The 23,090-nt window shown below is 45.0% G+C and overlaps 1 protein-coding gene across 3 annotated transcripts; it reads right to left on the reverse strand.

The window, feature by feature from the left end:
* Window positions 1–428: 428 nt before the first annotated feature.
* On the reverse strand, window positions 429–20,302 carry LOC142502597 (prostaglandin E2 receptor EP2 subtype-like). Of its 3 annotated transcripts, XR_012803804.1 has the most exons (3): window positions 19,298–20,297; window positions 2,627–4,148; window positions 429–2,482 (listed from the first exon to the last, which is right to left on the reverse strand). XR_012803804.1 is itself a non-coding variant. In XM_075613787.1 (2 exons), exons 1-2 carry the CDS (start codon window positions 20,129–20,131, stop codon window positions 3,825–3,827), a joined length of 1,008 nt encoding a protein of 335 aa, XP_075469902.1. In that variant the 5' UTR covers window positions 20,132–20,302; the 3' UTR covers window positions 2,490–3,824. The 3 variants fall into 3 exon arrangements, 2 of the variants coding, with proteins under 2 accessions (XP_075469902.1, XP_075469901.1); XM_075613787.1 differs by lacking the exon at window positions 429–2,482 and having other exon boundaries at window positions 2,490–4,148; window positions 19,448–20,302; XM_075613786.1 differs by lacking the exon at window positions 429–2,482 and having other exon boundaries at window positions 2,491–4,148.
* Between the last annotated feature and the right edge of the window lie 2,788 nt (window positions 20,303–23,090).

Raw genomic sequence — 23,090 nt, forward strand, 5'->3', positions numbered from 1 at the left:
GTTGGGGGCCCTTCAGGACCGGAGATTCCCAACCTGGTACAGGTAGTCCTCGCTATCCAACGTTTCACTTTACAACGAATGGCATATCCAACGCTTTACAATGCAACGCTCTGGGCCGTTTTTCGATACTGGAATGCAATATCCAATGCTCACCGCAACTGATTAACATGGGACTCACTTTACAGCGGTTTCACTATCCAACGCTACTTCCAGAACGGGTCCCGTTGGATAACCGAGGACCGCCTGTATAGATCATAGAAACTCTCCAAAGCATTTGCTGTCCGTGGGAACATTACAAGTTTACAAAGTTGTTTAAAAATACTTACACTTGTCTTATTTTTGTTTAAGGTGTCAATCACCTAAATACATCCAGCATACCCGTACCATTATCTGGTGCTAAAAACGACGGATTTTATTTCATTCTCTTGTGGAATTCAACTTGCACACTTCAACTGGGTTGATTTAATCGATCAGAAATAAGGCACATTTTCTTGGTTTATTCTGCTTTGCCTTTCCCCAAAAGGTAAATGTTTGTTTTTTAAAACACTGAAACATTTGTACGAAAACAGATTTAATTAAATAACATCTTTGATATACATCAAGTCTATAACAGGTTATGGTAAGCTTTGCATGACATACGTAGTTACATAGACACGTTTGCTTTGTGGTTTACGATTGTGTTGTGTTTTTGTTTCTAAATCAAACAGGAAATGTAAACAGAAACAGTTTATACAATGAATAAACTGTTCAAATATATCTGGCATTTTAAGTTCGTGTTATACAAGTAAATCCACATTTATTCACCTTGTGAAAACGCCTCAAATTGGCTTTTACAGCAGCAAGTACAACAGATGATACAGCAATTCATGCATTCCTATTCAGTACTGAAGCTCGTGGAAAACAGCCGTTGGTTATTTAGCTATAGCAGTCAGATCTACCCATGTATCCAGCCTATATTCCACAGGACGAAAGGTTCTTCCATAGTTTACACCATCAGAAGTACTACATACCAAATAAATGCCCCTACTGCGTCACTGTAATCAAGCCTAGAAGAAGTGCCTGAATTAAACCATTGTATGTATTCATTTGTATACTTGGGTGTTTAGGGTTTGCCCAGGTAGAGAGTTACCTTGAAGAGTAAGTAGTTACAAGCATCCTTTCAGAATCTGGCGTTCTATAGCTAAGTAATCGAAATAACAGTGACGTTTACTGCTCCAGAACTTCTCTGCAGTCAGACTCACCGCAACTCTTCCTATCTAGCTGGGCAGACATTCATAGAGGAGACACTATACCAGACTCGCCTATACGTATACCCCATCCCTTATATGCATTGGATATAATAATTACACATTGGCCGGTAATTGATAGTTGATGACATTATTACCTTGGTTTTGTTGTCCTTTAAGATGCAGTCTCGCATAAAGCCATGTGGAACTGGTGGCAGAGAGAGATTTTTAATAGGTTCAAACTTGTGATCTCGCCATATTCTATAAGATTTTCCGCGTGTAAAATATTAAAAATCACACATTTTGAGCGAATAAACATATAGTACAAATCAAGCAATGTGTTTTTTTTTAAACAGAACTGAGATGACATAACCAGTGATAGTATTCAGCAGAGCAACATTGTATCAACTGGCCTTTTTACAATTACTGAAGGGGTAATGGGCCCTGTATTGCCTCTCTTCTCCCTCTCGGACGGTGGTTCAAATGCAGATGACCTCCCCTTGTGACCTTGGGCAATTCGTTGGCATTAGATGGTACATTCTAGAGCAGGGATTTTTTACAAATTGTTATTAAAAAAAACCAATCTACAGCACATACATTGAAACTATTATGTCAATAACCCACAAAGAAAGGGCATTACTGGCTAATAATGCCCTGACTGGTTTAAAAGCCCTCAGCTTCACATTGTCCCTTCAACTCCTCCAGCCAGGGTATTAATGACTAGCAATGTTTGCAGTAATGTACATAATTGGGTACAGTACAGGGAGAAGTTAGACAAGGGCATGACAGAGGTAATTAAACAAATCGAATTAGGGAGTTCCTGCCCAACCGAGCTAACCCAGCTAATCTCACATCTATTGAGGCGATCTCGTCAGCTTTCACGTGGCAAGATCAAATGTGCAAGTATTTCCACCCGGTTTTGCATTCAGGCATACCCCGGTTTAAGGACACTCACTTTAAGTACACTCGCAAGTAAGGACATATCGCCCAATAGGCAAATGGCAGCTCACGCATGCGCCTGTCAGCACGTCCTGAGCAGCAATACCGGCTCCCTACCTGTACCGCAGCTGTGCGCAAGCGTTGAGACTATAGAGCCTGTTACAAATGCGTTATGTACATCAGTTATGCACGTATATAACGATTGCAGTACAGTACATGCATCGATAAGTGGGAAAAAGGGTAGTGCTTCACTTTAAGTACATTTTCGCTTTACATGCATGCTCCGGTCCCATTGCGTACGTTAATGCGGGGTATGCCTGTGTGTATATATATATATATATATATATATATATATATATATATATATATATATATGGCATTGCGTACGTTAATGCGGGGTATGCCTGTGTGTATATATATATATATATATATGGCATTGCGTACGTTAATGCGGGGTATGCCTGTAATGCACTTAACGGGGGTACTGGGCATTTTGCCCGTAATGCACAGATTTGCAGAGTTGGAATGAAATCGCTGCGAAGAAAGCCTTTCTCTCATGGTTTGGACATGTCAGAAGGGCTTTAAGGATAGAGCGACCCGCATATCCCAGGGAAAAGGGCGCTTTCCGAGTGGATATGCACTTCTTGCAGCTATGCTTTTCAGGCAATTGAAGCTACTGGGTGGGTTTACCTGCTTTTATCTCACTGCCTTTTAGAGGCCGTGCTATATGTGAAAGGATAATGTTAGATGCATAGCCAGTAAACCTACCCACAGACAGTTGTTTCGACCTTTTGTGTCTCATAAGTGTGAGGCTGGTTATACTGGGATTGCAATATACAGTCATGTGAAAAAGAAAGTACGCCCTCTTTGAATTCTATGGTTTTACATATCAGGACATAATAACAATCATCTGTTCCTTAGCAGGTCTAAAAATTAGGTAAATACAACCTCAGATCAACAACCAACATGACATATTACACCGTGCACTGAACTACTATATACTGTTAAATGGCCCAACACAACTTCAAATTTCTAGATTGTGTGCTCATGTATATGCTGTCCTCTCTGAGCCTGACTTCAAGGGCTTTCCCTGAGCATACTTAGTATAGTAATACCCAAATCATCAGTCCGGAAAGAGAGGAGGGAAAAGCTGCTTTTGAAGATAGACCCCCATGTTGCATTCTCAGATGCTTTCATTTAACCCCCCCGAGTTCCAGAGGGGCACAGCAACACATTGCGCAGCAAGGCCCCTCTTCCACTCAAGGGGTTAACACCACCCCTGATCTGGAATGTAGGTTAGCCCGACTTTTAGCCAAATTGGGCCTTCCATTGGTCCTGAACTTTGTTGACAAATAACCAATATCAGAATAGCTCTTAAATGTGAATAACAACATTTTGTACAATACAACACAACAAAATATGACACATAATGTATGTATCACAGTTAAAGATCACAGGGATACAACACGTAACCTTTGAGCAACAATTTAGCATTTCAACCAAAGACTAGGACGATATATACAATGAAAACGGTTTAATTCTAGTGGTCAGAGTATCACCTTTAGTATCGACCATCCAATAACTGACTATGTAAATAGTTTAGTGATTTTATGAACATCAATGTTATGCTGTAAACGGTTTCTAGCTATGTTTGTATTTCTAAACGTCCGCTTTATCCCGGCGGACACATTTATCACCATCATCCTCCTTCAGACATTTTTTTTGCGTGCACCCATAAGTGGTATCGACAAAGGTCAGTTTAGTGGTGGATATTCTGCTTGCCGGAGAGGAAGACGGTGGAGTTCCTTTTTTTTTCACTGATATCTGACAGCACAGTGCCGAGCGCATCAGCCTCAGAACCGAAGGTCGTAATATGGTGAAGACCCACGGGTCAATAATTGAGTTCACAGACAGAAACCTTAGAGCTAGAAGGTCCAGCTTGTAGTTGGTGTTAGGACTAGCTCTGTTCAAAAACGCCCGGAGCTGCAAAAACAAGGACAAAAACATACTCTTTAGATATGGCAAAACCTCTATATACAATTCAATAACACATTATATAAGTTATGGTGGTTAAAAAAGTGACTGGGTAAAAAAGTGACACTAAACCCTCCACTGTTCAGTGTAAAGCAAATAAAAATATAACTTGTGAGCACATTCACATGTCTTAGACAGGTCTGCACCCCTGCCTGTCCTCATCATCTCTTAGCATACAGGGCTTCCACTGCAGCCAGGGATTCTGGGAAATGACATGCAAAGGAGCACACAGTGCCACCTTTATACAATTCACCTGTCTGTCACCCTGTCTCTATCTCCACCACCCTTTTCTCCCACTTGGTCGCATTATAAATCAATGGAAACCTTTGCAAATATTTTTAAGGAAAATTGTGAAGAGTTTTGATATTTGAAAATGTGGACCCCGAAATTTCTACCAAACTCTTTTACCGCGCACTTTCCAATCACCGGGGGGGTTTCACTTGTATTACATCTCGTGCATGAGTGGGATCAGTACTTGTTATTACTATAAGGCTGTCAATCAAAGAACCACGCATGAGGCAAGTTTAATCATAAATGTGTTAAAAGAAGAAAAAGGCTAATATATTATTGCTAAATAACTGTATTTATACGTTATAACATCTCTGATCCTAAAAGCATTTCAATGAAACACTAGGAGACAGCCAGGAATATACACATGGTGGGACTGTAACTGTGCTAGTGAACCATTAGAAGTCTCTGGCATTCTATTAAAGAAAGATGTTATCTCTTCAAGCATGTTACTGTACATCTCTGAATGCTGTTCAAGCAAAGGGAAGAACTAAACACAAACCAGGTTTAAGGAGCCGAGAAATAAATCGCCTTTAAAAATAGGTCAGGAGGTTTAAAAAAAAAAAAAAAAGAAAAGCCCAGTGCAGTGTTCATTTTTAAGCGTTGAAGAATAGTTATTTTCACATGCCACCAAAACTGCAATTGCTTTGTGGAGAAAAAAAATCATATGTTGGACCTATAGTGGTTTCCAACCTGTATCCCGTCAGTATCTTACAGAAAAGAACATGGCACTCCAGTGGACCTACTGTACCACAACATATATATTATCTGTAACTGTTCATGCAATGTCTTTATACATAATGTATAACCCTGTTGACTTAATGTAACCATGTATCTATCATCATAACTCTGTGCCCAGGACATACTTGAAAACGAGCGGAAACGCTTCATGTATTACTTCCTGGTAACACATTTTATAAATAAATTATACATGTCGGGGCGTCCGGAGCACGTGTGGCAGGTTTCCATTGTAATTGTGAGTGCGCGTATCTTTCCTTCTTCCGTGAGAGCTTGCCAGGGGTTCCCCGAGACCAGATGTGGTGATAGCGGATATTTTTCGGCGGCAAGATCCAATACTGTGTCATATTTTTTTTAATGTAAGAATGATAAGAATGATAAAAAGGTGATTACATGTTATGCTATAATATTATGAATGGTCTCTAATAAAGTGTATCTCTGAAATAATAACCTGCCACAGCAGCTGTAGTTTTCTATACACAGGATAAATGGGTGAAGTCACCATCATTTGTGAAGGGGCCCATGTCTTAAAAGGGTTGAAAACCAGTCGCATTCCTACCCCAATCTCTGAGCCTAAATCTTACAAGATGGTAAACATATGTGAAGTTGTAAACATCTGTCAAAAATAGTAGGAGATATTACTGTAGCACAAATATTCTTACAGGATAATGGCGTTTTAACCCATTTTCTGTCTGATAAGTTCCTGAAACACATCAGCAGTTTTGTTAACAGCCAGTTCCAATGCAGTAGCTGTTATTCACACCTCCCTTTCCTGCATTCTGCGTGTGCTGTACCTTTTAAAATAATGCGGTCAATTACACAACTTAGGCTGGAGCCATGGTACTGCAGACCGTGAGGAGGCGTCCACACGCTGAGCGATCAGACTGCCTTAAGGCAGTGTTCGCGTCCATGCGGCGGGCGGGTGTGCACGCGCGGATGGGGGAGGGGCGCACATTGCGCAAGAAATCAGTTCAAACTGATTTTTTGGGCGCGACAGGCCGGTCACGTGAGCGGTTCGTCTTAGTTATAACATCCTCCCCCTCCAAACCCACCCCCCCCCCACACTCCCCCCGCGGCTCTGTATGTCAGTGTGTGTGTGTGTGTGTGTTAGTGTGCATCTGTGACTTCATTTAAGCCGAGTATCCCATTAATAATATTTGCAGTCATACTCGACAGCGCTATATTTGGCAGCATCTTCATTCTGGGTAGGGGGCAAAAAACAAACAAACAAATGCATCAAAGGTAATAAAAGAAACACATTCCCAGGTGTTGGGGAATGGAGCAGATGCAGCTGACTAATCTGGTGCTTAAAATAGCTAAACTACTGTGTACTTTTCAGGATGACTTTTAAGGTCTACAGCAGGGGTGGTCAACTCTAGTCCCCATCTCCCCCTCCCTCCCCCAAAAGGTCAGGTTTTCATGATATCCATGCTTCTGCACAGGTGGCTCAACAATCAGTCCCAGCTTTTGCACAGGTAGCTCAACAATCAGTCCCTGCTTCAGCACAGGTGGCTCGATCTGATTGTGCCATCTGTGCTAAAGCTGGGATATCCTGAAAACCTGCCCTGTTGGGGGAGGGGGGAGTGGAGTTGAGCCCCCTTATCTACAGGGCCACACATGAAGGAGAATTCCAAAGCTTTTGTGTTGACACACCTGTCTGAACAGTGGTGCCAAGATACATCCCCGCCACCCAGAGACTGCACGCATTGGCTGAACTCTTGGCCCTTGATAAATGACATCTCTCTTTGTAGGGAATCATGTTCTGGAAGGTGACAATGGTCCTGTCTCTTGTCCCCAGCTACCATGATGCTGATTTACATCTGATGAAGTCATCTGGTCTCAATCTTTGGATTGGATTTTTTTCCCAGCACGAGTCGAGTTCCTTCCCACGTCTATGATCAATGTGATTGGCCTTTCACCTATCTACCATTTGGGCTTGCCGATGCATTGCACACCAATGGCATATCTGGCAGAGAAAGGGGTTAACCCATTGAGTGCCCTATGGACGTACATTGTACATCATGAAGGCTGGTACACTTGAGGCTCTTATGCCCTGTACACAGGGGCGGAACTAGTAACCGATGGGCCCCCGGTGCAAGTAAAAAAAGCCCCCTCCTCCCCGAGGCTCTACTTGTGGAGTGGGGTGTGGGGGCTTTACCCGGTAAAGGGAGCAAACCCAGGCTGCGATTGCTGAAGTTGGGTCTGAGTTCCGGGGCGCCTAACTTCAATAATAGGCTCCAACCGCCACCGGGTAAGGCCCTATCTTCGACTGAGCCACCTGTGCTGAAGCAGGGAATATCCTGAACACCTGACTTGTTTCTGGACTTCTTGAGTACTGGGGTTGCCCACCCCTGGTTTAAAGGAAGTTCTGGGCGCTCAAAAACAGATGAAAAAGTTCAGGATGTATATTAGCAAGTCCAAAAATTCAAATAATAAGCAATCATAACAGATAATGAGAGTGGTGCTTCCTCTTCACAGAGAATGTCCCACCTTCTTCACAGATGAGTAAACAAATACACCCCTCATACTGTTGTGTTTAATAAGTAAATGATTTCAACGAAGAGTTAACCTTGTGACCTACTTTCTTTGCTGGATAAAGGTATTACTCTGAGGAGTGTGGTTGTGTGCTCGCCTGTAACTTAGTGATTTAGCTGAACCTGGCTTCTCCTTCTACATATACACGTGCCCAACCTGTCCTCATTCTACTGCTTCCTCTGCCAAGGAGCCGTGCATAACTCACATGCCCTTACTGTGGGGTGCCAGCAATAGCCAGAGCGACACACGAAACTGAATTCAAGAGACGGCCCTGGCCAAAAGAAAAACATACGTCATTTTGTATAAACACAATGTGTTAAACAAAGTTCAGCGTTCCCTTTAAAGGAGAAATCAAACTCAGCACATTTTTTTGTAAAGTTTTTTTTTAAAATATACATTGACTCTCTCCGGAGCTGAACCCCGTTAATTTCAACTCTGAGGGCCCCCTACTTCCGGAGATACCTCCGAAGATGGTACCGGTAGCTGCTCAGCAAGCAGGGCTTTCCAGTTTGAAGCTCCCGCGTCAAATGGGCCAATAGGAAGCCACACTGATGATGTCGCGGTTTCCTATTGGCCCAGAGGGCGGGAAATCTCTGAAGAGCAGCCATATTGTGAACCCTGGTTGCAGAGGAGAGCGGCTACGGCACCTAATTCGCAGGTAAGTATCTCCAGAAGCAGGGGGTCCCAGAGCTGAAATGAAAGGGGTTCAGCTCCGGAGACTCCCTACTTTAACTATATATATATATATAATTGCTGTCTTGGATTGCCTCTTTAAGAATAATTAGAATTGGTTCAATGTGCCACTTGCTAGGAGTTAGATGAGCAAATAGCCTTTACTGTGCCATCCACAAGTAATGAAAGACAAAGGGGGTTGGCCAATGGTTAAAGTCTGAAGTCACAGCTACAACAGAACTGGCTCAATCAGCCCTGGTCCATCCTACATATTAAAAGTGAAGCTCTGTTCAGGGCTTTTGCATTTCCCGTACCAATGGAAGAAACACTAAAGCAGCCATAAAGGATGCTCTCCATTGCACTCCAAGAGACTTCTGCTCGCCCTTTCCAACGCTGCTTTTATTTTTTAAATCGGAGGCTTCGTCCAGGAGATATAAGCGTTTCAAAGATGAAGTATTCTGGGAGATTAAAATGGAGCTCCGTTCAGAGCCCAGTGCAGTCTTAAGGTTACCATGGAAACCTCAGAAGCCAGAGATTAAGGAAATCATTCATTTAAAGCAACAACAAAAAAAACACAACAGGGCATGCTCAGGAGACAAGATACTACAATTATATGGATGAAACTGACAGGCTTCTGGGGGATTGCTGCGTTAACATTGATTTATTTTGCTTTTTGTGTATGATGGAGGCTGTTTCCATCAGCGTTATTGCCTTTTAGGATGTCTTTATCTCACTGTAAAGAGGGCACGAAAAGCATGATGTGTGAAAGTGCCGAGCAGACGTGAGTTATCACCGCGCTTCGGCCCGCGGGGAGTTTCCGGCCCGGTGACATTTGTGGGTTTTTCTATTTTTAGATTTGATATTTATCTGAATGGGATATTGGAACAGGGACAGAATGTTGAACCGTTTACTGTAAAACTGTGTCTGTGTACAAAATAATATAGTAGCAGTGGTAAGTGTAATGATACTGTGTTATCGAGTACCATTACTAATTATGTATGTATATATATCTTTATGTATATAGCGCTATTTAGGCACATGGCGCTTCACAGCAGTAATACACGTGAGATAATAATATAACACATAGTGGGAATAAGCGCTTCAGACATAAAAGTAACATTAGGAAAAGGAGTCCCTGCCCCGAAGAGCTTACAATCTAATTGGTAGGTACGAAGAACATACAGAGACAGTAGGAAGGTGTTTTGGTAAGTGCGTCTGCAGGGGGCCAAGCTTTATGTATGAGGTGCGTAGTATCAGACACGAAGTTACCCATATGCTTTGTTAAGCAGGTGTGTCTTAAGGTGGGTCTTAAAGGTGGATAGAGAGGGTGCTAGTCGGGAATTATGGGGAAGGGCATTCCAGAGGTGTGGGGCAGTCAGTGAGAAAGGTTTAAGGTGGGAGAGTGCTTTAGATACAAAGGGGGTAGAGAGAAGACATCCTTGAGCAGAACGCAGGAGTCTGAATTGTGTATAGAGAGAAATTATGGCTGAGATATAAGGAGGGGCAGAATAGTGTAAAGCTTAAAAGTGAGGAGGAGAATCTTTGTAATACGGGATTTAATAGGAAGCCGGGAGAGGGATTTCAGCAGGGGAGGCGCTGAGACAGATTTAGGAAAGAGTAAAGTGATTCTGGCAGCAGCGTTTAGGATAGATTATAGGGGAGACAGGTGAGAGGCAGGAAGGCCGGACAGCAGGAGGTTACAATAGTCGAGACGGGAGAGAATGAGGGCCCGCGTTACAGTTTTAGCAGTAGAGCGACAGAAGAAAGGGCGTATCTTTGCAATGTTGCAGAGTTGAAAAACGACAGGATTTTGCTACATTGTGAATGTGAAGGAAGGGTCAAATGTGCCCCCCCATGCAGCGTGCGTGTGATACTGGGTGTATGAGAGTGCTGCCAGCCAGTGGCGGCTTTCCCTTTTGGCGCTGGGATTCGAATGGAGGAGAAGGCGGCCACCACATGTAAGTGCCACGAGGTGGCGGATTTTGAAAACTGCTGCTGTTGACAGCAGTAATGTAGAAGGGGCAGTAGGGTCAGCCTTAGGAGGACGAATGAGGAGCTCCGTCTTTGACATGTTAAGTTTGAGTCAGCGGAGGACCATTCAGGATGGCTTCTTCCCCCACATGCTCCCCTCCTCACCAGCTTCTTCCCCCACATGCTCCCCTTCTCACCAGCTTCTTCCCCCACATGCTCCCCTCCTCACCAGCTTCTTCCCCCACATGCTCCCCTTCTCACCAGCTTCTTCCCCCACATGCTCCCCTCCTCACCAGCTTCTTCCCCCACATGCTCCCCTCCTCACCAGCTTCTTCCCCCACATGCTCCCCTCCTCACCAGCTTCTTCCCCCACATGCTCCCCTCCTCACCAGCTTCTTCCCCCACATGCTCCCCTCCTCACCAGCTTCTCCCCCACATGCTCCCCTCCTCACTCGCTTCTCCCCCACATGCTCCCCTACTCGCCAGCTTCTCCCCCACATGCTCCTCTCACCAGCTTCCCCCCCACATGTGCCACTCCTCACATGCTTCTCCCCTTACATGATCCCCCTGTCTTCAGCTTCTCCCCCACATTCTCTCCTCCTTACCTGCTTCTCCTTTAGATCCCTTTCTCCTAACCTTCTTCTCCCCTACATGTTACCCCTTTCTCAACCCCTTCCTTTCTGTCCCACCTCCTTTCTCTTACACGCCCCCCGTCACTCTCATGACCGAGCCACCCTCAGCGACTGAGCCACCTGTGCTGAAGCAGGGATATCCTTAAAACCTGACCTGCTGGTGGCCCTTGAGGACTGGAGTTGGCCTCCCCTGATCAATATCGCCCCCCCCCCCCAAACATGACTCTTTAATATCTCGCTGAAACTGATCCGTGATCTCTTGACATTAGGAGATCCGTCGGCTTCTGACATATTTCTAGTTTGTGTGTGGTTTTAACACAAGAAAGAATGACAAATATGGCAATGGGGCCAGCAATAGAAAGTCACAATGTCCTCTGCAATGTTGCAATCTCCTATTGGCTGCCTCAGCAGGCCCTGACACTACAGCTGTTTTGCATCCACCAGGCGAGTATTCTTGCATTTTCACTTACTTTACAAGGAGCAAATCACGTGCTTTTTAAAAAGATATATATTTTTTAACATAGGGTTGAAGCAGGGGTTCTCCCGAGCTGAACCCCATTAATTTCAGCTCCAGGGACCCCATACATCCCAAGATACAGACCTGCAAAGGGGGTGCTGGTATCTCTGCACAGTTTAAAGCTCCTGCGTCATGCAGGCCTTTAGCTTCACTGGATGACGTTACGGCTTCATATTGGCCCGGGGAGCGCGGGAGCTTTGAAACTCCACCATTACATGAACCCTGCTAGCCAAGCGGATCGGCTACCAGCACCCCCTACAGAGGTCTGTATCTCCGGAAGATGGCCCCCAGAACTGAAATGAATGGTGTTCAGCTCCGGAGACCTCCTGCTTCAATGGTATGTAAAAAAAATAAACAAAAACGGGGAAAAAACAGCCGTTTGGATTGCCACTGTAAGTAGGGTGGCTATATTTGCCCCGTTAAAAACCAGGACAAATGTCACGCATGCGCTCGCCGACTGCTCGTCAGAGCACTGGCCAACCGCGCATGCCGACAGCTCGTGCGGATGCGCGATTGGCACTTTCCGATTGCGCATGCGCGTTTGGCGGTTGCTGGTCGCTCATGCGCTTGTGCGATCGGAGCTTGCCGATCGCTTATGCGCGTCCAACGGAATAAAAAAACGGGACTGCACCCCAAAAAGACGAGACAGAGCCCTAAAAACTGGGACTGTGCCAGCTACACCGGGACATCTGGTCACCCTCGCTATAAGAGATCTCTTCTGGCCATTTCCAACACTGGTTTTATTTTTTCCAACCCAATGCTTTGTTCAGGAGATGCAAGCATTGAAATATGAAGTATCCAGGAGGTTGCAATTGAACTCCCCCCGTGCATGGCAACCAATACATAGATATGTTTAAAGGGCAGGGTGGGCTCACGGGAAAATACTAACATTATTGGAGTTAAACTCATATCAACTTCTGGTGGGATTCTGGCTTTAAGTAAAAAAATTATCAGGACCATTTGACCCGTCTTCCATCATTTCCACACATACTGCAGTACATATCCTCCTATTATACGGGTGTGTATTAAGGACCCTTTAGTACAGAGGTTCTCAACTCCAGTCCTCAACAGGTCAGGTTTTAAGGATAGCAAAGCTTCAGCACAGGTGGCTCAATCAGTCCCAGCTTCAGCACAGGTGGCTCAGTCTTTGATTGAGTCCCCTGGACTGCAGCAGGGATATCCTAAAAACCTGTTGGGGGGTCTTCTGGACTGGAGTTGGGAATCCCAGCTTTAAGAGGTCTTTAAGAACCCCAAGCGATTGCTGGGCAGGGAATGCCTTAGTTTTAGGACTGGGAAATGAAAATCTAGATAGCGAAGAGGAAGAATACAAGAAAAGTCTTTTGAGAATTGGGATCGAGCAAGACCAAATTTTGCAGAGAACAGGCGGACACAACAGACAGGCAGCCACAACAGACAGGCGGACACAACAGACAGGCAGCCACAACAGACAGGCAGCCACAACAGACAGGCAGACACAACAGACAGGCAGAATGTTCACAGGTAGCGTTAAGACCTGCATACTTGTCATGCTGTGACGTGGCTGTAGGCTTTTAACGCTTTGGCCAAAGGGTTTTACTAAATGACCCTTACTCATGAGAATACTAACATTGAAGTATTTAACTATGTATTTTGTCACATTGGATGTATCATTGAGTATTTTTGTCTTGTGTTGTATACATTTGGTCACACTCAGTAGTTCTCCTTTTGACACACACACACACACACACACACACACACACACACACACACACACACACACACACACACACACACACACACACACACACACACACACGTGTGGTGGGTTCTGGGGTTAGAGCTTGCTGGGATTGTGTGTTTATTAATATAAACAAAATGGCCTGATGAACTTGCTGACATGAAATAAATGGGAGGGTTGTTGTGGAAAGAGGGGAGTCCTGCAAGAAATAAGACTGCAGTAGCCCAACATAAAAATTGAACGTGTGAATCACGAGTTTAGTAGTCTGCAAAGAATGTACACGTGTGGGAAGTGAGAGCGCTGTTGGGTAACCTGTTTCCCAAGTTCCTTGTGGATTCTTTCAATCTTTGTCAAATATCATCCTACGCCTTTTGTCTTTGACATGTTATATAATCATTTTATTTTATTCAAATAGAGCACAGTTACTTGTAACTGCTATAAAGGGTATGCATGTATTCGTAAAGGTTGCACTCAGACTGTAAGCTCTTTGGGCAGGGACTCCTTTTTTCCTTAATTAGTAATGCTTTGGTCTCTGAATGAACTCCTTGCACGCTTTGTAGAGTATTTACATTTTCTGACACATTTTGCTACAACGGATTTTAGTGTGTTAAGTGCATAGTTTTTTCTATAATAAACAGGGACCGTAGAACCTGGCAGATACATATTTTATTTGCATATTTCTTTGGTGGTGGCAGCGGATATTATTGCAGCCGAGTAAAGGGTAAATATTAAATAATTGAAAGTACCTTGCGGAGGAGAAAGGTGAGTTGGCAAGAGTAGCCGTGTGTATTATCCCTGGTTGCATATATAAGTCACATGCTCATAAGTGTGTCGTTAGTGACAGATGGTATATGGGGACGGATTGAGGGGAGATATTATTCATTTAAGGAACCTTTTGCGGAAGGTGAAAAATGGGTCAGCTAGATAGCTGTGTATTAACCCTTGTCCCGTATGCATGTCACGCGCTCACAGGTGTGCCGTACATGACATAGATTTATTCTGGTCAACTCATACTTTATTCCATACAGTATATATATACAATATTAGGCCAAATAAATATATCTAGCATTCACTTTCATCATTAAACAGTATATTATAGTCTCTTAAAAATGTTTTTTTCATTTGCTGGTGTGATTCACCAATTTATATGTTCCACCATATATCTGTTAGTATAACACATCTCATGAAAGGGTTAATTCCCATACTCAGTCTATTCATATGGGTACCACTTAAAACCTTCCCTTTCCCCTTGTAGGGGGAGAAATAACGTAATGCTCCTTGGGGTTTAGAAGTGAGTAAGGGCAGCTTTTGGCAGGCGCTAAATATAATTTTGTTATCAGCGTTCTTTATCAGTAACGGAGGTCTGAGTATCTCCATTGGTCGTTAAAGTGCTCATTACCATATGATTGGCATATGAAAAAGTGTAAGGTCTATCGTTCCCTTATTTGTAAGGAAAATGGCTGATCAATTTAGCGTTAAGCAGCTTTGAGGACACACAGATATGGTTACATGCAAATGAGATAAGGCAGGGGTGCGCAAAGTTTTCCTCCTGCGCCCCCCCCTGCTCGGCTCGGGCATCAAATGACGCCGTGGGGTCATGTAATGTCATGTTGCCATGGCACCGCGACGTCACGTGACCCGGCGGTGTCATTTGACGCTGGGTTACCATGGCGACGCGTCGCTGAAGACACCACCAAGCTGTTTGAATCAAGGTAGGAGAAGTTGCAGAGGCTTTGCGTGATCTCCCAGCATTTCATATAAATGCCTTGGGGGAGAGCGCGGAACCTCTGTAACCGCCGCGCCCCCTGAAAAATCTCGCTCCCCCCAGTTTGCGCACCCCTGAGATTAGGTAACGTTAAAAAATTAACAACCTTCTGAGAATCTACCCCAATGTATGGAATGAGATGAGGAAGCTGGTATTTAATTTCTATTTCTCTTTGGCTTTATGGGTACTTTAAAAAAAATAACTATTAAATGGAGGGGACGTCCAAGCAATTGAATCCCATAAATAGGGGTTTCCTTGTGAAAATAAATTAGGGAAAAACCTGTAAGGAGAGGCAGTGATACAGTTGACAAGAGAGTTAGGTTGAGGGATCTCGAATAACTGGTGAAGAAGATACAGTATGAGAACGACCTGACTTTGGAAGCACCAGATTACCCCAAGGATGGAAGAGAAGACAAGTGGATGACATGAACAACGACATCAGGGGTGGAATGGTGAAAGAAAGTGAGTGCTTCATTAAGTTCACAGGGGTTTAACACCAACACTAAAACCAATATCAATGGCAAAAATAAATACAAATCACACAATGCTAAATGCAAATAGGAAAATAAAGTAAACTGAGGCTGTGTCCATACAAAGGCAGACCGCGCAGACGCGTCCACACGATGCGCGAACACACTGCCTTAAGGCAGTGTTTGCATACATGCGTCTTGCAGGCGCGCGGAGGCAGGGGGGCGGGCGATGCGCGAGAAATCAGTTAAAACTGATTTCTCGTGCGACAGGGCGGTCACGTGAGTGGTTCGCCCAATAAGGGCGAACCAGATCCGTGACGTCACTGGGAACGCCCCAAGGAACGCTTCCCACGGCCCGTGTACTATGGCCAGGGAAAGCACCCGCTTTCCCTCAGCCTCCGCGCGTCTCCACACGGGCTGCAGCACCATGTCCGCATCCATACAATTGTCCTAAGCACGCTGTGCGAAATGCGTAGAGGTCACGTGAGGCTGCTACGTGAACTTCCAGTTGGTGAGAGAGGTGACGGGAGAGTCAAGGTTCCGGTTCAAGGTGAGCGAGCATATCGGGTCCGGGCCCACGTCATCTATTGCACCCAGCTGAAAACCGGAGCTCTCCGGCACCACTCTCCACTTAGGGCAATTGTAGGTTTACTTTATTTTACTACTTGTACTATTTGTATTTAGCATTGTGTGATTTGTCTTTGCCATTGATATTGGTTTTAGTGTTGTTGTTAAACCCCTGTGGGTTTTCACTTAATAAATATTCCTGCGCCTTTCTGCCTATCTTTTTCTCTTGTTTTGGTGAGTCTCTCTATGGGAGCTCACGCTTCTATAAGGGGTTGTGGAGTCCTCCCAGGCAGACGGCAACAAGGGATCTAGCAACACAGTGCACTAACATTTAAAGACAGCACCAGCGCGGAGCACCATTCTTTCTGGCTTAATTAAGTTGTTGAAAGAAAGCCAAGAAAACATTGGTATGTGTCCAAGACAATACAGGAGAAATCTGGAGACAGGCTGTAGGCTAAAGACTTTTTCTTTACAGAAGGGAATAGAGTGATAGAATTCATCAGGTTCAAAGATTGCTGTCTCACAACAGAAGGAAAATACAGTAGTGTGTGTAGTAACATGCAGAAATAAACATGAAGTACTTACGTGGGTTTCAGAACATGAGACTGAGTAATATGAAGAGTATTTGGATCGTGAATGTGAATAATGCAGGGCAATATCGTTTTGTGTGTCTTCATTTATATCCACTCTTTTTGTTCTAAAATGTTATTCTCCTCCCTCCCACATTGTACTGCGATGCACAATATATTGGCGTGTACATGTACGTACAAGATAATAATGGTAAGGTATTGGAAGGAACGTATACGTCCTACAACAGATTAAAATCAAACTGAAGGGTTCATAAAACCTTGAAATATCTGTTGAATTAATACAAATAAACCAACCATTCCACCATTATTAAATGAAACGTAAGCAGGAGTTCATTATACTAGAGTTTACAATCCGGAATGTGGCATTTACTACCCTAGGAGCCTGGCATGCCCAGCTGTCTGTTCAGAAAATCGGTACATTTATAGACATGGCAATCACTACAACTACTTTGTTTAAAGGAGAATTTAATGTTCTGGGTTCCCTCTCCAATAGTCCAAAGTGTGGCTCTGCACTGCCAAACCAAATAGCTTCTAAGATCCTCCCAACACAATGGAGAAAGCACGGGGGGTACACTTGCCCACATCCTTTATTCTCTGCCACAGAGCATTGGACTGAGAGTAGGGGCTCCTTTGAGGTTCCTAACACTCGCTTTTGTTTTACAATACATTGTGGTCCTTTTCAATATGAGTTTATCTTACCTTCAGTACTACAAGGGTATCCTTCTCTCTGCTGCGAACTGTGTGAAGGTGCAACGATAAAATGTAGGGCTTGGAGTAAGGCTGAGTCCCCTGTGCCGCTGACCGCGCTCATGCGTGGAGAGCGGTGACGTCACTAACTCATCAAGCATGAGCGACGGGTGTCCGCGCTATTTCGCAAGCGAGCGTGAGGGGCGTTGCAGGCAAGCTGAGAGCGGTTCAAAGTCAATTTTTTTTGTTTATGCTAGCGCCAAGCGTGGCTGAGCGTCTGCGTGAGTGGGGACATAAAATTTGAAATTGCCAGAAGCAAACTCGCCAAGCACCGCGCGCTCAGCGGCACAGGGGACTCAGCCACATGATGACTGCAGATGGGCGAATCCACCAAAATCTGTTTCCTGGATTTTCTCACATTTTCCCCCTAAATCCGTTTTGTGGTGTAAAATCCACGGATGGATTTGGGCGGTTTCAATCCGGGCAGATCCATCAAAAACCGCCATTGGATACAACCCGTGCACGGATTTCTAGAATCCAAATCCCCGGATTCAGTAATCCGTTGGTGGATTCTTAGAATCTGCCAGCATATGGCTGAATCTGCGGACTGGATTCTGCAAATCCGTCCCGGGTTGCGGAAATCCACAGGGTGTATTGGTCATAATAATAAAAAAAATCTGCAAACCGCTTATCGCCCTTTTTGAGATTAATCCGCGAGCCAAAGGATCCGGCAGATCCAGATCTGCCCATCTCTAATGATGACTACATACCTAGTGCCAAAAATGTAGTGGGGTTTACTGGGTTTAGTGAGGCGTCCCATACTTATTTTAAATAAATACAAATATTCCACGTGTAAAACACCACTGTCAGGATTATTATGTGTTAATAGTGTGTTCTTTTGTAAAAATGTAGATCATTTTAACTTCCAATGTGTGAAGTTACAATGCTGCCTGATAACGCCTGTGCACAATGCAGAGATGTAATGCTAGTGGATGAGTAGGTTACAAGAAATACATGGGTTGTGACAAAAATGTACGGTCTGAATGATTGTACAGCTAAAAATGTATACAACACACTACGTGAAGCGGTCAAGTGAAGAATATGAACCTAGCATATTTAAAAAAAAAAAAAAACTAGAAAGATGTTTTTCTTATTGTTGAAGATTACTAATTAAAATTCATTGTATAAGAACTGCAAGAAAACAGACGCATGTTGGAAGTGATTAGGGTTTCCTGTTTATGTATCACAACTGTGATGCTGTAATATAAGCAGAGGTTAAGCAATCCCATGACATCCAAGCATTTAAATGACCCTGAATTGTGATGACCGGCAGACATCTACGCGGCAACGCACGTTTTCTCCGCCAGAAGAATACATACAGTATAACCACATCCAGTTACTGGGGGTTTGGGAATCTGGTTTCTCTGTGGCTAAAGCAGGGTTGGGCAACCCCAATCCTCAAGGGCCACCAACAGGTCAGGTTTTAACGACATCCCTGCTTTCGCACAGGTGGCTCAATCAGTCCCAGCGTCAGCACAGGTGGCTCAATCAGTCTTCGATTGAGCCACCTGTGCAGAAACAGGGATATTCTTAAAACCTGACCTGTTGGTGTCCCCTGAGGACTGGAGTTGCCCAGTCCCAGGCTAACGACACGCGTCACTGTAAAATTGCATTGCAATAACATGACTACTTAAGATTTTGAGTGAAATGTGTTGTCACTGTATGTTGAAATCTTTTCTTAGCGATGTTTAGTGCTTTTTACATTGCAATGGTTTGCAAGCCATTTCTCAGGGGGTTGCTACCATGAGGTCACTGTGCAAAGAAAAAGACTTGTAAAAATTCCCAAACTCGTGTCCCTTGCGCCTGCTCTGTGGATTTCTGCGTTTCCCGTCTGCATCTCACCTACATTCACCAACATGTTGAATTCTGGAGCAAAGAGATCCACTTACCATGAAAGGGACCGAGCAGATAACAAAGATGGTGGTCATGAGGGATAGCAGAATGAGGTGATCTATTTCCTCAGACATGGACACCCTCTCTCTCTTGTTCCCCCCCAAGGAGACAGATCTAAATGACTTCTGCCTTTTGTGCATCCTCACCAGGTTCACGATGACAATGAGATTGCAGCTTAACACAGCCACGATCAGAATCAGCAGCAGGGTGGCATACACCAGGGAGTAGTTGCTGCCAGTCTGTTCATGCCCGTCCTGCCCCCTCAAGTTGATGAAGCACCAGGTCCCGGGGCAGTACTGCACATAAGACCCCACCCCCATGAATGGGAAGAGGCAGAAGAAGATGCAGAAGCAGTAGATGGCTGGGAAGGTAAGGAGACCACAACGCTTCCTGATGAACTTCTCATAGAAGTACGGGTGCCCTATGGCCAGGCCCCGCTCCAGCGCCATGGCAAAGAGGACCAGCATGGTGGCCAGGCTGAAGAAGGTCATGGCAAAGGCAAAGTAGTTGCAGACCCTGCCCTGGGTGTCCAGGGCCATCAGGGTGTGGTTGGTGGCATAAGATACCAGCACCACGGGGCTGATCATGCAGGTGCCCAACAGGTCTGTGATGACCAGTCCTGTCACTAGGATGTGGAACAGGGAGATCTTCCCCTTGCCCCCCGTCCTGCGGTTCTCCAGCAGCACCAGGGCTATCAGGTTTCCTAACACCCCTATGGAGAACATCACTGCGCTGATGGCCGGGCTCTCCCCGGGCTCCAGGCTGGACGTGGTCCTGCAAGTCTCGCTGTGGTTGCTGCCCGCTTGGGGTCCTCCTGCCTCCCCACTCATGCTCCCGGGGGTAGAGAGAGGCTGAAAACTTCGCTCCTACTTCAACCACTGGCAGCCCCACGCAGCCCCCTCTCCCAGCGCATGGCAGAGACTGTGCGCCCCAGCAGCAGCCCGGAGAGTATGCAGGGACAACGTGGGAAGCCTCACACATCTCAACAAGGTCTCTGACATCACCTCCCCACTTACTCCGCCCCGGAGCCCAGGGAGGGACTGAGAATGGGAGGGAGACAGGGCTGGTGGGACAGAGAGCGGGAGACAGGGCTGGTGGGACAGAGAGTAGGAGACAGGGCAGGGGCTGGTGGGACAGAGAGTGGGAGACAGGGCAGAGGCTGGTGGGACAGGGAGTGGGAGACAGGGCAGGAGCTGGTGGGACAGAGAGTGGGAGACAGGGCAGGAGCTGGTGGGACAGAGAGCGGGAGACAGGGCTGGTGGGACAGAGAGTGGGAGACAGGGCTGGTGGGACAGAGAGCGGGAGACAGGGCTGGTGGGACAGAGAGCGGGAGACAGGGCTGGTGGGACAGAGAGTGGGAGACAGGGCAGGGGCTGGTGGGACAGAGAGTGGGAGACAGGGCAGGGGCTGGTGGGACAGGGAGTGGGAGACAGGGCAGGAGCTGGTGGGACAGAGAGCGGGAGACAGGGCTGGTGGGACAGAGAGTGGGAGACAGGGCAGGGGCTGGTGGGACAGAGAGTGGGAGACAGGGCAGAAGCTGGTGGGACAGGGAGTGGGAGACAGGGCAGAAGCTGGTGGGACAGGGAGTGGGAGACAGGGCAGGAGCTGGTGGGACAGAGAGTGGGAGACAGGACAGGAGCTGGTGGGACAGAGAGTGGGAAACAGGGCAGGAGCTGGTGGAACTGAGTGGGAGACAATAACATATATATATAAATATATATATATATAGAGAGAGAGAGAGAGTATATAGCACTGACAGTGTTTGCAGTGCTGTACATAGAATTTTGCAGGCACAATAACCCCTGCCCCGTAGAGCTTACAATCTAATGTTGGTGCCTGAGACGCAGGAGATACAGTTACCTGTCCAAGGTCACATCGAGCAGGCACTCGGATTAGCATTTCACTCACCCAATTCAACGGCCACTCAAATCTTCTTTCAGGTCTTTTCAGCTAGCTCCCCTGGCAGCAAAGGGGTTAAAGAGGGATATCAAATAAATTGGGCAGTTTATAACTGTATTTGTAACTTTTCAGTGCCAAAAAGATATAATGCACTAGTTTCCAACTAAGTAAAATACAATAACAATATTTAACCGAACCCTTTCCTGCCGAGCCTCCAGCGACACTTTCCTTTGCGCACTTTCCTTTGCGCACTTTGCTTTGCGCACTTTCCTTTGCGCACTTTGCTTTGCACACGTTCCTTTGCGCACTTTCCTTTGCGCACTTTCCTTTGCGCACTTTGCTTTGCGCACGTTCCTTTGCGCACTTTGCGGACACCTCTTGCAGCAAAGGGTTTAACGTAAACACATGTTGCAATACTTCTGCTGTCGGTCTTAGTTTTGTTCTCCTTGTTTCTCCTCTCCGTGGACACGGGGGACATTTACTATTTTTAACGTAATTGGAACCAGATGCATATGTTGCAATTAGATTAATAACATTCTGCATCTGCGTCAGTCACTTTTTGCTTATATTGTGCATCAAAATATTCCACCAGATCTGCATGAAATGTAAGATACTTTTGAATAAACGTGGCACGGATGCAAGAAAAAAAAACTTTTTTTTATTGACAGGAGTCTACATGGAAGTATTGGTACCTTAATATATACGTCCCTGAAAGGTCATTTAAATATGCGTTTCTTCTAGTGTATTTTACGTTAATTTCTCCCCATACGTGTCAGCTTGCAATTTGGAGATCAGTAAGAAGGAGACTGTGTTGGAGAAGGAGCGGCTCAGCAGCGAGTAAATACACTAACTCTGTAAAGCAGGTAACACCGAGCCTGGATCAGAGGAACGTGGTTCAATTCCTGGTGTCTGCTCCGTGTGACATTGGACAAGTCACCTTATCTCCCTGTGCCTCAGGCACCAAAATCATAGATTGTAAATTCATCTGGGCAGGGGCTGTAGCAAGGCTGTGTACTATGCTCTGTATTATAATTATGAAGTGCTTTGCGTCCCATTGGGAGAACAGTGCTATGTGAAATAAAGTTATTATTATTGCATATATCAAAATATCATATTTGGAACCATCAGCGCTGCTGAGATCATTTGTTCTGGCACATGTCGTGTGACATGTTAACTATTTAAATAGCATGGACTAGCCCCAAGAAAAAATAATATGGAACATGTTAAAACCCCTTTTCTTTGCAATGATACAAACAGATGAATACGAGTATTTTTTCCCCCCTTTTTCTCCCCAAAAAAACATTTTGTTTTCAGACTGTCGGCTGCTTACGGAAGTGGTCAATTACACATGTAAATAATTCCTAAACAAACATGTTGTGGGGTTATTTATCAACAGATTTATTAGGGAAATCATTTCCATTGAAACCACTAGATTGTTTTTATGACTAATACGTTTCTCATTGGTTTTGCCCTGGGGTTTTTTTTTCCAGCTGAGAGACTTTGATACAAGACCACCTTAGAGATACGTTATCATCTACAGTTGGAGAATAATTAGATCTACAGTACAGTCGCGAGAAAAAGTTTGTGAACCACTTAGGATTTTCACATATTTCAAACCTAAAATGTTATTAGATCTTAATTTTATTTATTTAGCAAATGTGTTACCAGGAAGTGATACATTGAGCGCTACCTCTCGTTTTCTGTCCTGGGCACAGAGTTATGATGACAAATACATGGTTACAAATACATTGTCACAATAAGGGTTATACATTATGTACAAGACATGGCATGCACAGTAAGAGATAATATGTTATAGGCGTATGTAACAGTTACAGACCAGGTTACAATGTGAGACAGCTTTAGTTTTGAAATAACTTTTCTTTTGAAAGT

The sequence above is a fragment of the Ascaphus truei genome, chromosome 9, assembly GCF_040206685.1.
Source record: "Ascaphus truei isolate aAscTru1 chromosome 9, aAscTru1.hap1, whole genome shotgun sequence".
Taxonomy (NCBI): Eukaryota; Metazoa; Chordata; class Amphibia; order Anura; family Ascaphidae; genus Ascaphus; species Ascaphus truei.

Excerpts from the sequence above, each read along its gene's own strand:
- LOC142502597 (XM_075613786.1), bottom strand. The coding sequence starts at position 20,131 with ATGAGTGGGGAGGCAGGAGGACCCCAAGCGGGCAGCAACCACAGCGAG. Across the intron at positions 4,149-19,297 it reads TCTGCTCGGTCCCTTTCATG|CTCCGGGCGTTTTTGAACAG; the intron begins GTAAGTGGATCT and ends TTGTTTTTGCAG.